The sequence below is a fragment of the Ictidomys tridecemlineatus genome, chromosome 7 (genome assembly GCF_052094955.1).
Source record: "Ictidomys tridecemlineatus isolate mIctTri1 chromosome 7, mIctTri1.hap1, whole genome shotgun sequence".
NCBI lineage: Eukaryota > Metazoa > Chordata > Mammalia > Rodentia > Sciuridae > Ictidomys > Ictidomys tridecemlineatus.
The window spans coordinates 35,995,689-36,011,143 of record NC_135483.1 but is presented as its reverse complement, the minus strand read 5'-3'; the positions used below and the strand labels follow the sequence as shown (position 1 = coordinate 36,011,143).

At 34.9% G+C, this 15,455-nt stretch overlaps 1 protein-coding gene across 7 annotated transcripts in view; it reads left to right on the top strand.

Moving 5' to 3' along the window:
• Vps13b (vacuolar protein sorting 13 homolog B) overlaps nt 1-15,455 on the top strand; it is a 677,770-nt gene that overhangs the window by 517,018 nt on the left and 145,297 nt on the right. For all 7 annotated transcript variants that reach the window (XM_078016874.1, XM_078016869.1, XM_078016871.1 and 4 more), the window contains 3 exons: nt 10,636-10,838; nt 13,048-13,255; nt 13,546-13,730. In XM_078016874.1, the coding sequence (XP_077873000.1) occupies nt 10,636-10,838; nt 13,048-13,255; nt 13,546-13,730 (596 nt within the window). The remainder of the gene's footprint in view (nt 1-10,635; nt 10,839-13,047; nt 13,256-13,545; nt 13,731-15,455) is intronic.

The following is a 15,455-nucleotide window of genomic DNA, read 5'->3' as shown; positions in this document are numbered from 1 at the left end:
CTGAATGTAGGAGAGACGTTTATTAATGACGAGTTCAAGGATTTGGCCTGTTTAAGATCATTACTTTCTGTTTACGTGTGTTACACATCTCTTGTATTTTTACACAGCCCACATGTGTCTACACACAATAATGAAAAGCTTTTTTTCAACAAAAGAATTGTTAATTGTATAAATATGGTTCTCTTGGGGAGTATGAAATCTTCATAAGACTCTGCTCCCTTCTAATGAGTAATGCAGTGCAGTTATTATAATGTTCCATGTAAATCCACCCTCAAATCTTCCCCCTGCCTAAATTAGCCTATTTCTTGCTATCAATTTCAGTTACCAAATTACAAATTCTTTGCTAGAAAACTGTTGGCCTCAGGTCATATATATTTTAGAATCACATCCCATAACATTGACCCTTGTGTGTCCTGTATCTGATAGGGTGAAAAAAAATCAGTGTTTTTATTTTTTTCTCCAACTTTTAACTCAAGAATTTTAAAGAACAATGCATTTCTCTAGATTTTGATGCATTTGTATAAAAACAAGTAATATAAATTTTATATACAGACATATTAAAACAATGTTCTTGGACAGTAGAATAAAATGCCTATGAGAAAACAAAAGTGTTATCAATTAACATGAGACTATCTCACGGTGTACAATGTCTTTGGAGAAGCTTCAGCAATAATAATTAAGAACTAGAGACCTTTATCTTGATAGCCTCATCTTTGCATCCTAATGATAGCACCTATTAGTTAGTATTCAGTGAAATGAACACATATTGTTAGAGCCCCAACCCAGGACTGTGGAAAGAGACGGTTAGAAGTAAATCTGTATCTATCACTCTGCTGCATTTGTGGCAGCATTTAGTTTTGCCTGTGGTCACAGCAAATTGCCCTCTTATCCACAGAAGCCAGTAGGCTATTTGCTAAGAAAGTTGCTGGCAAAGCAACCCTGGCAGTAATGAGTGACTGAAAAAACAACTGAGATGTTCTTTTATACCCTAGCTGGTCCCCTGGACCTGTGGCTAAATTGACATAGCACAGCAAGACTGTGCAAGAGAGCTGCAGACAGGAACAAACATTTATTTACAACCCTGTTACCACTTGGTAAATGAAACTACTAAGAGCTAACTAAGAGTCATAGTTTTTATAGAGCAACATAGTACTTGAAGGAGGCTGACAGTCTGCATCCCGGCCCTGCTACTTACTGGCTAGTAGATTGTGGCAGAAACAACTGTGTAACTCATCTCCCAGATGAAGGCAGGATTGATTCATAGGGCTGTTCAGAGTATTAGATGACATAATCTGTGCAGAGAATCCTACATATTGGTTGGCACAAATTAAGTGTTTAGTAAATACTGGCCTTTATCTTCTTTCCCTTCCCTCAACAGAGTCACAACACTTGAATGCTAAAGTCGTAGAAAAGTAAATTTTTTAGCTAAAACTTATCTTAAAGGCAATACTTTTCTTTATCAAGAGCACTTTCTATCCTTTTCTTCCATAGACCTTATAGTCTAAACGCATTGAATTTAGGATAGCCAACTGTACCAATCTGATACGATTGTAGCTAAAGATAAAAATATTTATTCATTCCACAGTCCAGTGTCCGACAGACTCATGATTTCAATGCTCTTCAAGATACTAAAATTATCTCATGGGCCACCTAAGTGTCAAGGAGCTAAAGCCCACTGGGCTAGTGTTAATTGCCTTGTTGAGTGAAGCAGAGAGAGTAAGCATTTGTCCAAGGATCATTGGGGTCGGGGCGCGTATCATGGATTGAACCCGGGGTTGCTCTACACTGAGCTATATCCCCAGCCCTTTCTATTTTTTATTTTGAGACAGGGTTTTGCTGAGTTTCCCTGGCTTGTCTCCAACTTGCCATCCTCCTGCCTCAATCTCCTGAGTAGCTGGGATTACAGTTGTGAACCATCATGCCCAGGCTGTCCAGGGTTATTCTAAAATAAAGTGAACTTCTAATTTCTGGTATTTCTATTATATCCATGTTTTTAAAACTGGGTTATGTAGATCAAGATCATTTTCTAAGCCATTGTAGTAAATTACTTAGCAAATCATTTTGCTTTCAACATTAGATTTATATCAATTCTATCCATATCACTGACCAAGAAAGTTTGATTTAGTAGCAGTTTTTTCATGTAATTAAATTAACCAGCTACTGCATTTATCTCAGAGCTTTTCAAATATGTATTTACTGTTATTTTCTCTGTAAGAAGGTTGTTATAAGCTCTCCAATATGCAGTTAGATATGCGACTGCATTTTTTAAAAACATAACTGCATGGTCCAATCAAGTTCTGTTTTTCTGATAAACTGACAAGAGTATAAAAACAGTGAGCATGGTGGCATTTTGGAGGGGAATAAAGAGGCAAAGCATAAGCTCCATCACCCTTTGGTATTTTTAGTTTTCTAGGGTTCTAGAGTTTTAAATGTTTTCACAGAAAGTACCTTTCCTAGACAGGGGCCAAATACAACTAGGCAACTCAGTAGACATTTCACAGGTAGAAATTTTCCTGTTCTTTATATGAAAGAAAAAATTCCTCTTCTGCCTTCTAGTTATTTTTCCATTTTCTTACATCTAAAAGATGAGGCCTGGATTAGACTAGGAATACCAGCTTTTACTAAATAGTGAGGACTGGGTAAAAGTACCTAAGGACACTGGAAGTCCTGCCTAGGATAAGTCATTAAATACTTTGAAAAAGAGACACTAGTAAGTGGGCCACCCAATTTGGCTGTCATTTTATGACTTTTAAGTTACTTTGTTGGAGAGCACTGGCTTCCCTTATAGCTCACATCAGACTCCATTGAACCATGTTCTGTTATGTTTTGTTCCATATATCAATTATATCCTGTATTTTAGTTTGCTATATTAACAGATACAATATATTTGTATAAGCTTATTACAAAATTGAATATTATCAGATCAACTTAAGCATTCTGATTGGGGTGCTGGAGGTTTTTCGTGGTTACAACACCCAAGTGTCATTTTTGTGTCTTCAGAGTGTTTATTTGAATGAACTAGAAATTGAAAGATTTTATTTTTGAAGGATTGGTCACATCTTTATGGATCATAGTTAACAAAAAAAATTTTTTTTCTCCTCTTTGAGGCATCTCTATGCAAATCAGCTTCTGGATGTTTCTAACACATGCTTGCTGATTTTCTAGTAGCCTAAGATTGCTTCCAGCTGGATAAAAAAAAATACCTGGATAGGCTTTGCTAGCACATGTTGTCACTGAGTACTCTTTCTAATGATATACAGAAGCTTGATTTAGATTGCATTTTGCTCAGTCAGCATGTAGAAAATAAGAGCCTTACTTAGAGAGTCTAGTGTGTACTGATGATGTGGGGCTGGCAGCATTTTGTAAATATTTTCCAAAACAAATGGTTTGCATTTATTAGTCTTCTAAAGGAGTATTTTAAAGGTCATGAAACTATTTGTTCCTTGAACTAGATTTTTATACTCAATGAAAAATATGTCAGTATGCAAACAAAGCAAGATTCTATTTATCACACTAGTTGTTTCTGAAGTTACTTCTCAATGTTGCTACACCTCATTTACTTTAATTAAATATATGCCATTAGTTTTCTAAAACTGAAATTAAAAATATAAACACAGATTTTTGAAAGAGGTCAGTGGAAAAATCTAGCAGAAAACCATTCTGCTGAATGGAAGGAGGTAGAGAGAAGAGGTTATGTCCTTGGTCAAGATGACCTGATCACACAGTTGCTGAATACAACATTGGATCCTGGGACAGGAAAAAAAAAAAGACTTTAGAGGAGAAACTCATGCAAATCAGAGTTTTACAAATTAGTAGTATTGTATTAGTGTTAAATTACTGGCTTTTGAGAAAGAAATACACTCTAGTTTGATGTGAGATGTTAAGGGAAGCTTGGTAAAAACCTAAAATTTATTTCAGAATTTGAAGTTTTAAAAAATGACTGGATTCATAATCAAATAAGTATAAAAGCTTTCAAAGGGTAAGTGATAATTTTACATCTTAAACTTTTGCATCATGTCTTTTTTTTATTTTTCCTTCCTCTTTCTAATTTTTGGAAATTTAGAGGGAACAATTAAAAGTAAAGAAAACGTCAAGAATAGCACTTCAAATGCCTGTGTACCTGCAGCCAGAACAAATATAAACATTTTATCAGAAAGAACCTTACAAAATTATTCAGCCTTTTTCCATGTTCTATTGGTAAGATAGCCTTATAACTTTTATTTGTGATTTTTTTTTTTTTTTTGGTCCAACAACACATTACTCCAACTGGGAAGAACAACACATGCCTTAACTCAAGTTCTCTTGCCATTTATACCAAATTTTAAATGTGCAAGTATACAGTGAACTCTTGAGTATTGTCTGTGGCCCCAAGTTTATGTGTGCAGTAAAATAAGGTTTATTTTATCCTAAGGAAGATATTTAGTTATGTTTCCTAATGAAAAAAGCAAAAAGGAAGAGCTGATGTCCCACAGGCCAGCTTTCAAAGTGGGAGAAAGGAAAAAGGAGAATTAATAACCCTGTCATGAGTCCCAGAGATTATTTTTATGATAAAAGTATAAAGTTGGTCTTCCATCCATAAATGACCCTTTGTGAAATTTATAACCACTTTGTTATTCATTGATCACCACAGTCTCTTACTACTGATCACTTATACCAAGATTAAAACCACTTGAATATCTTTTCCTATTACTATGTTGTAGCCTTTTTGAAGTGTAGCAGGAAATATTCAAAAAAGAGGTAAGACAGTGTTTTAAACTGAAAAGCTTATCCTTGCAGATAACCTGTTTGTGGTGCTACAGATATTCAGGTACCCTCCTTGAGGAGCAGTCCTAGTAGGTGAGTGTGTAGTTAAGTGTAGCAGGCAGGGACAACACATGGGGATGAGTTGAATTTATCTAGTAGGCTCAAAATTGAACCCTGCCTTATTTCCTTGTAGGTATATGGCACATGGGAAAAGAAAGGGGACAAAAGGAACCAGGCAGGGCAGTTTATATCCGTAGGCCATAGATCTTCTTGATGTCTTTGGGCAGTACCAATTTTCTGTTTCCTCCTGGCATTATTAGTATGTTAAATACTAATACTCAGTTCTGTCAGTGTGTTTAAACAAGCCTGTGATAGTGCAAATAGGCCTGAGCTTCAAGACTAAATGATTAGAAAATGTTAGCGTGAGGGTGGTTATTGGGGGGGGGGAAATAAAAGGGATCAGAAAGAAAAAAGGAACAGCAACTCAATTAAATTGAATAAAAGAATTGATAGCACATAAAGTGAAATTTTAAAAGGTTCAAATTAATAGAATTTATATGGAAGCAATGAAATGTTCATTTTCTGGAGCAGTTCTCATGTACTCAGCAATCAGTATTTTTATCTTCTGTGTGTGTGAGCACACGGCACACGTGTGTACTAGGTATTGAACTCAGAGACACTCTGCCACTAAACTATATCCCTAGTTCTTTTAATTTTGTTTTTTTGACATAAGGCCTTCCCAAGTTGGTGAGGCTGGCTTTAAACTTGCAATACTCTTGCCTCAGCCTCCCAAGTCATTGAAATTATAGGTGTATGCCACTATACCCAGTCAACCATCAGTATTGTAAATGTTCTTTGTTTTCCCCCTGGTTCTTACTGAGATCTCAGAACTTGAGAGAGAATCTGATGCAAAAGAAAATTGTAAATTATTTACTTTTTCTTTATATACCCAAGGTATTATATAATCTGTGAATTTTGTTTCAATAATTAATATATGCATGCATAATATTAAGCTGAAGGTGATGCAGAATGTCCAGTTGTCTTATACACAGAAGCATAGAGTAGCACTTGTTTAAGAAAATAGGTCTGGTTGTGGACACTCCACCAAAAAAAAAAAAAATTATCTTTAAAGCCATGAGAATAGAGAAGTACACTGAAATAGATTAGGGAGAGAAGAATAGCAGGCTAAGGATTACCTTGAAAATCCCATTGGTGGGGCTGGAGTTGTGGCTCAGGGATAGCAAGCCCAAGGCACTGGGTTTGATTCTCAGCACCACATACAAATAAATAAAGATCCATCAACAACTAAAAAGCATATTTTAAAAAAGAAAAAATAAAAGAAAATCCCATTGGTTAGAAAATGTCCATCAGTTGGGATGCTTAGGGTGGCAAGTGAAGAAAAATAACCAAAAGTGAGTTAAATAGTATCATGAAAGAGAAAAGTGCCAATCTAGTGCTGCCCTCAGGTACCACAGCAATCGTTAGGTTTCCTCCTTCCACATTACCCAGCCTCAGTTTTGGGCTCCAGTTATTGGTACCATCTAGTACCTCCAGTATCGTCCATTAAGAAGCAAGAAAGGTCATTTTCCCCAAAGTAGCAGTATACCTCATTGTAGGATTTCATGCTTATCTCTGAACCAAACCAAACTCCAGTGAATATCAAACATGAAATTCTATAAAATGTGACAAGTTCCCAGTCTGGAACATAGCAGTACCTGGGTCAATGCCTGACACAATACACAATTACAAGGTCCCTATCTCAGGCATACTGTGCATCCTCCTGCCCTTCTCAGGACTCAGATGAGTCTGGCTCACTTTCTTCTTGTTGTTTCAGACTTCCACAGATTGACCAACCATTGGCTTCCTAATTCTGTCACATTTTCCTGAGATTTCAGTTTCTACTTGCATAGTTAGAACATTAAGTGCCCCCCAAAGGTCCATGTGTTAACAACTTGCTCCCCAGCCTGGCATTGTTGGGGGGTGCTGTGAATCTTTAGGAGTCGGGGCCTTATCAGAAGTCATTGGGGGCATGCCCTCAGAGGAAATTTTGAAACTCAAGTCTCTTGCTTTTTCTCTTTGCTTCTTGATCATGAGGTGTTCCCACAATGATGTGCCACCTCACCATCTGCCCAAAACAATGGGGCTAATCAGTCATGGACTGGAACCTCCAAAACTGTGATCCAAAATAACCTTTTTCTCTTTATAAGTTACTTATCTCAGATATTTCATCATAGGAATATGAAGCTAACATGCTACCTTTATGTTTTCTCTCCTGATAATTTCAGCCATCCCATTATCTCTGCCCAAAGTAAATAAAAATAAGATTCATTTAAAGACAGGGAAATGTTCATGGGTTTAGCAGTTCACACAGTGACACAAAAACTTTCACCATTTCGTATTTGTTTTTGTAATAATTCAAGTCTGAAGATTTTTTTCATTCTTGCTTTAATGTCATCAGTAAATACTTATACTTGCATAATTTGAGGGAGTTAAGAAGAGCTCCTTTCATCAACCTACTTAAATTCCTTTTTGAGAAAAGATACAAAACTTTCAGAGTATATAAAAGGCATGATGACACAAATTTTAGCATTCCAGTACTAGAATTCTCTAGACAAAACCTAAGAAACTGGATATACAATATCAGTATTTTGAAGTAGTCTCTACACAGTAGAAACGTAGTAAGATATAGTGTGTATTATGTTATGTCTGCATAGGTAAGATTTTTTTTCATATGCTTACAAATATTATTGTATCAATGAAAGCTGCTGTAGAGCGAGATAAGATAATCTCACTCACCTGTGTGCATCAGAAAAAATGTTGTTGAGCTCACTCTTAAAGAAACTTCCAGAGATAAATATCAGCTCTCTCTGTTAATTGTCTTTTCTTTGATAGATAATTACTATTCCATAAACTTGCCCTTTATTACTGGTGATTGAGCTCAGGGCTTCATGCATATCAAGTAAGCACTCTACCACTTAGCTGCATCCCCAGCCCTTTTTTAAAAAAATTTTATAGGTACATTACAATTATATATAATAGTGAGATTTATTATGCCATATTTGTGTGCACATAATTTTTTTTAGAGAGAGAGAATTTTTTTAAATGTTTTCAGTGGACACAACATCTTTATTTTATGTGATGCTGAGGATCGAACCCAGGGCCCTGCGGATGCCAGGCAAGTGCGTTACTGCTTGAGCCATATCCCCAGCCCGTATGCACATAATTTGATAAATTTCATTCCCCACTTCCTTTTTTTCCCTCACCTCCCCCCATCCACTTGCTCTATTCTGCTGATATACCTCCTACTACTATATTATTTTTTCAGTTAGTACTATATATATATATATATATATATATATATATATATATGTATATATATATGAACACACATATATCTCTACAGGATAAAAATTGTGGTATATTCATATATCACATAGCATAATTTGGTATATTTCATTTCCCTGTACTTCCTTGTACCTTCCTCTATTCTGTTGATGTCCCTTCTATTTTTGTGAGATCACCTTTTTTTAAAAATTCCTTCTCGCTCTTGCTCTCGCTTTCTTGCTCTTTATCTTGCTCTCTCGCTCTCTTGCTTGCTCTTTCTCACTTTCACATACAAGAGAAAACATTTGACCCTTGACCTTCTGAGATAGACTGATTTAACTTAGCATCATGTTCTCTAGTTTCATCTATTTTTCTGCAAATGACACAATTTCATCTTCTTCAGGGCTGAGTAAAACTTTATTGTGTATTTTCTTTATCCATTCGTGTATTGTCCAGCACCTGGGCTCGTTCCTTAACTTGGCTATTATGAATTGTGCTTCTGTGAACAGTATGCATGTATTGCTGTAGTATGCTGATTTTAGTTCTTTCTAACAAATAAATACCAAAAGCAAGATAGCTGGGTCATATAGTGGCTCCATTCCTGGTCAAAATTTTGAGGGTTCTCCATACTACTTTCCAAAGTGATTATACTAATTTGCAATCCCAACAACAATATATGAGGTATCTTTTCCCCAACATTCTTGCCAGCATTTATTGTTATTTGTATTCCTGATGACTGCCATTCTAACTGGAATGAGATGAAATCTGAGTGTAGTTTTAATTTGCATTTCCCTGATTGCTAAGGATGTGGAACACTTTTTTACATGTTTTTTGGCCGTTTATATTCTTTTGAGAAATATTTGTTTAGTTCATGCCCATTTTGATTTATTTTTTTTCAGTGTTAACTTTTTTGAGTTCTTTATATATTCTAGATATTAATCTTCTGTCAGAAGAGTAAGCTTATACTTCCCTGGACCCCATGATACTGTTAATTGCCAGTGAATCCAAGGCCTCAAGCATGCTAGGTATACATTTCCACTAAACTATAACATCAGCCCTTTTTATTTTATTTTTGAGACAGGGCCTTCCAAAGTTACTCAGGCTGACCTTTAATTCACAGTCCTCCTGCCTCAACCTTTTGAGTAGCTGGGATTACTGACTGGTGTGAAGCACCATGCTTAAGTCTGTTTTTATAATCCTGTTACAACAATTTCTGGATGATGAATTGACGTGTTTCATTTAGCAGATATTTACTGTTGAGAAGTCAGGAAATGTAATGCAGTTTTCAGGAAGTTATGACTTAAGTTATGAACCCTATCGATAAAGATGGTTTTGATTCTTGAGTATTTTTTAACCTATTTCTATTTCTCTTGTTTTCTGATTTTTTCCTTTAGTCTAAGTGAAATGTAACTTTGAATAAAGATAATCGGGTGAAGAAATGAAAGTGTCAGTAGCACAGTAGATTTTTTTCAAAATTTAAGAGATTGATTTCCACAGTAGTTTTTGAACAGAAGTCTTCAAGCTGACACTTTTGTGGGTATGATGCCTTCTGTGCAGAACTAAAAGTTGTGTATCTCATTTCCACAGTAGGAACATACAACATTCATGAAGTTTTCAAATGTCCATGGAATTGAAAAGTCAGTGTGAATACTAGGAACTGTGTATGCTGTGGGCATAAGGTGTTTTTTTAATCTTTCATCTTTTTTTAAGGATCAAATAGCATTAGAAAAATAAGCCCTGTGCATTACACACTTGGTCTGGTGAAATTCAATATTCACAATGACAATTTAGAATATAAGCTCCTTGGAAGGAAAGTGAACTCACCACTCTAAGTTTGCATCTAAATATCTTAAAAGTGTACTCTTAGTTTTATGAAAAGGTTTTGATCCTTACTCCTACTTTAAGTTCAAAAGAAAACCTACATTTTGAAGTGTATTCCTTTTCTGGGTGTATTTACTTTGAACTACAGCATTTAGTTTTTCTCATAAATCTAATCTGCCACTATCTGTTTTTAAGACTTTGTAAACTTCAAGTGGTTATGATGTGTGAAGTTTGGGTTAAACTAAATTTTTTAGAAAACACATGTTATATATTTTGATTGTTTTGAATTTTAGCATAGGACAGTCAAAAACTTGAGTACCTAGCAAAATAATATATTGTACTCTGGTGCTGTAAGAAATCACAGAAAATTGCCCTTTCCCATCATTTTAATGATAGACAAATGAAGCAGCTGTTCTTATTCTTAGCATAGCTGTTTGAAAAACTTGCACAGTTTAATGAAAATGTCTCTACTCATAAAATTTAAAATACTCACTTGTGGAAAAATCATAATGTTTTGGCAAATATTGCTTTGTTAAGAATGTGAATGAGGTATACCTGCTTCATAACTTGAATTCTATTTAAATGGCATGAAACTGTGGTTGGAAAGCCAACTGAAAAAGAAGATTCTGACAGTGGGTGAATTAACACTCTTTAAAAATATACAGTCCTTTCCCGAACTCTTGTTGAGGGTTCGAGGAAGAATTATGTACCTCTTTCCATTTTCTTTTTTTCTTTTTTCTTTTTTAGGCATAATTCTTGGATCGTCATTTCTACTCAGCATAAATGATTTTCTCCTTAAAACAAGTCTCAGAGAAAGAAGTCGGATTCTCATAGGACCATTTTGTGCTACCACTAATCTAGAAGCTAAGTGGTGTAAACACAGTGGCAATCTAGGGCCAGAACAGTCCATACCAAAAATATCCATCGATTTAAGAGGTGGTCTGCTACAGGTCAGTAGGAATTGACCCTTTTTTTCCCCATAAATTTTTAGATGCCTTTGTTTTTTTGAACTATTTCACTAAATTTTAAGCCTTTGTGGGTGAGAAAAGGGTATTATCAGATTGCTATCTTATAAAATTTTTGGCAATTTTATTGAGGTATAACCACATGCCATATAATTTACCTATTCAAGGAGTGCAATTCAGTGGTTTCTTAGTATCATCTCAGAGTTGTGCGATCATTACCATGGCCAATTGTAGAACATTTTTTTTTTTACCACTTATTCTTCAGTTGAGAGGGACATTTGGGATCTTTCTACTTGGGGCTGTTAAAAATAATGCTGATATTACATTTGCATTCAACATTTTGTCTGCTGGGGATGTGGCTCAAGCGGTAGCGCGCTCACCTGGAATGCGTGCAGGCCAGGTTCGATCCTCAGCACCACATACAAACAAAGATGTTGTGTCCACTGAAAACTAAAAAATAAATATTAAAAAAAATTTAAAAAAAACATTTTGTGTAGACTTGTGTTTTCATTTATCTTGGGTATATAATTAGGAGTAGAATTTTGGGGTGAAACTTTTTAAAATATAAATACTTTTATAACTGCAAAGTAGTTGAACCATTCCTGGTGACAGATTTCTTATATATTATGATTGCTGATTACTAATACTTGCTGTAAGTCACATTGCAACTTCTTATGCATTTGCCTTATATACCACAATGTGTGGGTACCTATCTTATTTCTTGGTAATATTTGAATAGATGTTAATCTGATCTTTATGTGATTCAATACCCTCTAAAATTGCCTGAATCCAAAAAGCTTACAAAATTCAAATACTAGAAGGTTGAAATGGCTGATTTGTCAGTAATGGAGGCATATTAAACATAAATTTCTTGATTTCATCTGAAAATTGTATTGCTTCAAGTTTCACCAGTTTTGCTGACTCAGAGTAATATTTGGGAGACCCCAGTAGCTTATTGCTTTATGTTACTTTGGAGATTTTCAGTGTCTATTGTAAATCTTCAGGTATTTAGCGAGAAGCATACAGTTTTGTAGTGCTTTCTAGAGAATAATATAACATTATTAACTTTTTTCCAAGGCAGCAAAATAACTACACATTAAAAACAGAAATAAGAGCAAAATCAAGGTATATCATAACTACATTCTAGTCAGTGCCTGTTTTTAACAGCATAGATACAGGTCATGGTGTTCTTTTCTCCACCTTGACTTTTCACTCATCTCTATTTCTTTTTGATGAGAACTAAAGTAGACAGTGTTGTATCTCTTACTTCCATTTCAGAGATGCCTCAATTCCAAAGAACAGAACCTAAGTGTAGTATTTAAAACTTACCCACAAGGTATAAGGCTATTATTTTCTATCTTTGTATGCTCTTTTGTCTTTTCTGTGTTGACCAGGGGTCTCTTAGAATTAATAGTTATATTGACTTTACCCAGTATATTCAGAGAAATTTTAACATTAAGGAAATTTTAAATTCTCTGATGTAATCACTATGACTAGTATTCTGTCACAGAATATTATTATTATTCAAAAGCAGAAAAAGAAAATTTCATCTTCTCCATTACATGGAAACTCTCTTTGTCCCTTTGTTCTGAAACTCTTCTGTAGCTCCTGGCAGTATAGTCTCAGGAAGGAGCTATGGAATCCCATATATTAGCATATTGTTACTACATAAAGAAGTTGGATAGCCTTCCAAGTTCAAGACCACTGAGCAGGTTCCTTCTCTCTTTTTTCTCTGAAGTATAAAAGAGCAAAGAAATGAGCCCCACAATCAGAATTGTTTATTTAATCTCATGACAAAATCCAGGAAGCTATTCCACAAGGTTATTATTACTATTTTATTAGCACTTTGGCCTAGAGGATCTTCATTGCCTTCTCTTGTACTATAATAAGCTTTCTTTGCCCTAATGGATAAATGAGTTTATAAACATTACTTCACATTAATATAATTTCATCATTGATCTAACATTTAAGATGTGTTACTCACACAATAGATGATATAATTGATTTTGTTGTTATATTTACTTAATAGAATCTCATTCTATAAGTTAACTATTTCTTAGAAATTAGTTTATTGTTAATAACTATAAAATGAAAATAATTTCTGTCTTGCATTAGTTTAAATATGATTGCACCTAATTGCCCTTAAGAATTCTTTGTATTTAAAGTCAGCACAATTTTTCATGTCACTTTAAAGGTCTTCTGGGGTCAAGAACATTTGAATTGTTTAGTCCTCCTTCATGAATTACTCAATGGATATCTTAAAGAGGAGAGAAATGTTGAAGTGCTAGTTTCTGAACCAGTACCTCAGATGCCATCTCCTGTGGAAAAAACTCAGGCCTTTAAAAGTGAACACAGTTCAGATGACCTGCGAACGGGTCACTTTCAGTACATTCAAGATGCTGGTAAGTAGGTATGAGAGTATGTGTGCATGTGTGGGTGTTTGAATTCGTACTTACTATATTACAACACATCAATCACTTGTACAGGGCATTCATACTTACAGTACAATAATAATGCATTCTCATTCAGTCTTTCAAGGGAATTCTTGATTTCTTTCTATCCCAAAACATATAAAAATTATCAGATGGTTTCTTTTTATTCTTTTCTCTTGATCTTAAAACCTTCTTCTCATTCTAAGAAACCATCATGTCCCTTTTAAAAGCATACAGTGTATTATATTTTCATTTGACAGAACCTTTGAAACTCCCTGGTGTCTATGAAGTCTTGTTTTATAATGAAACAGAAGATAGCCCAGGAATGATGTTGTGGAGGTATCCAGAACCCAGAGTACTCACCCTTGTACGAATAACTCCTGTACCTTTCAACACCACAGAGGATCCAGATATTAGCACAGCAGACCTGGGTGATGTGCTACAGGTATGTAGAAACTATTCATTTTAAAATAAAATGTAGGAAAGTGTTGATCATTCATTAAGAATGATTTGCAGCATACTTATGCCTTATGTTCAGTAATATCATAAAGAAATACACATGCTTATACTGTGCACATACACCTAATGTACAATAGAAATTTTAAATTAAGGGAATGATGTAATTCAGATTCAAAATACATGAGAATTTCAAGAGTTCCTAATCCTTCTCTTCATTCTGATGTATGTAAGATTACAGGGTCTTACTGTAAGGGGACAAGCAGGTGTCATTTAATTCATCACACATTTAATAGCTGCTGTGTTTAGATTCCTTAGAGTTTCTAGAACTTCTCCCTGGAATAAAATATGCCCACATATGGCCAAAATTCAATAACTTTAATTTTCATTTCCAGAGCTGAAAATGGTCTTGGGACTTAAAGTAGGCTGATTTTTCCTAATAAGAAAAATTATCTAAACGGTGATCATATTCCCTATGGTTTTGAAATGCTTATTGCTTGTTAGTTCTCTTGAGTTTAATGTGAATGTCAGTGTGGATATATTATATTATTATTCTACTTGCTAATATTCTACTGATCTGAATTTCTCTAAAATATGTTTCACCCTTAGTCTTCCATCTCTTACTGGATCTCAAATCCATCCATTCAAACCCTGGGAGTAATTTCTGATTTCTCTCTTTCCATAACTCTACACATCTAACCATCAACAAGTCATATCAGTTCCACTTCCAAGACCTTTCCTTATTCCACCTAATTACTTTCTGGTTAGTCTGTGTGCACTTCCATTCTTTACTATTTGTAGTGCATTTACAAATATCAGCTTGAGTGATGTTTTTAAATGTAGGTCATGATGGGAGGGGAGGGGAAGGGGGGAAAGGAAGGGCAGCCCAATAAAATAGACATTATTATTGCTGTATGTATATAGGTGACTGTATGACCAATGTGATTCTGCAACCTGTACAATCAGAAAAATGAGAAATTGTATCCCATTTGATTCAAATGTATGAATTGTCAAGACCATTGTAGTGTCATGTGTAACTAATAATAAATGAATAAATAAATAAATGTAGGTCATATCACGTCACAATTTAAGACCTTCTGGAAGCTTCCTCTAATAATTTGAATAGAATTGCAGTCTTACTCTCTAAGTGGAAGTCAGGTCAGTCTCCTCTTTCTCACTGCCCACCAGCCATCCTGGCCTTCTTTTTCTCCTTGAGCATATAATCTTAGTCCTTTCTCTTGCCATTGCCTCACCTTTGAACATAACCACTCTCAACCTTTGTTAATCAGATACTAGCTCAAATGTCATATCTTAGTTAGCCCACTTACCTCTACTTAATTCTGTATCTTATTACCTTGCTTTACTTTCTTCATGGCTTTTAGAGCTGTTCAAAATTATCTTATGCAGCCAGTAGCTCAGGAGACTGAAGCAGGAGGATCACAAGTTCAAAGCCAGCCTCAGCAACAGCAAGGTGCTCAGTGAGACCCTGTCTCACAATTAAAATACAAAATAAGACTGGGGATGTAGCTCAGTGGTTGAGTGTCCCTGAGTTCAATTCCTGGTACCCCCTCCAAAAAAATTATCTTATGCATTTATTTGTTTATTTGCTTATATATTCATCTTTTTTCTATCATTACAGAATAAGCCACTTATGTTTCTTAATCACATATCTCTAATACTTAAAAGTTCTCACCAATATTTTTTTAAATGACTG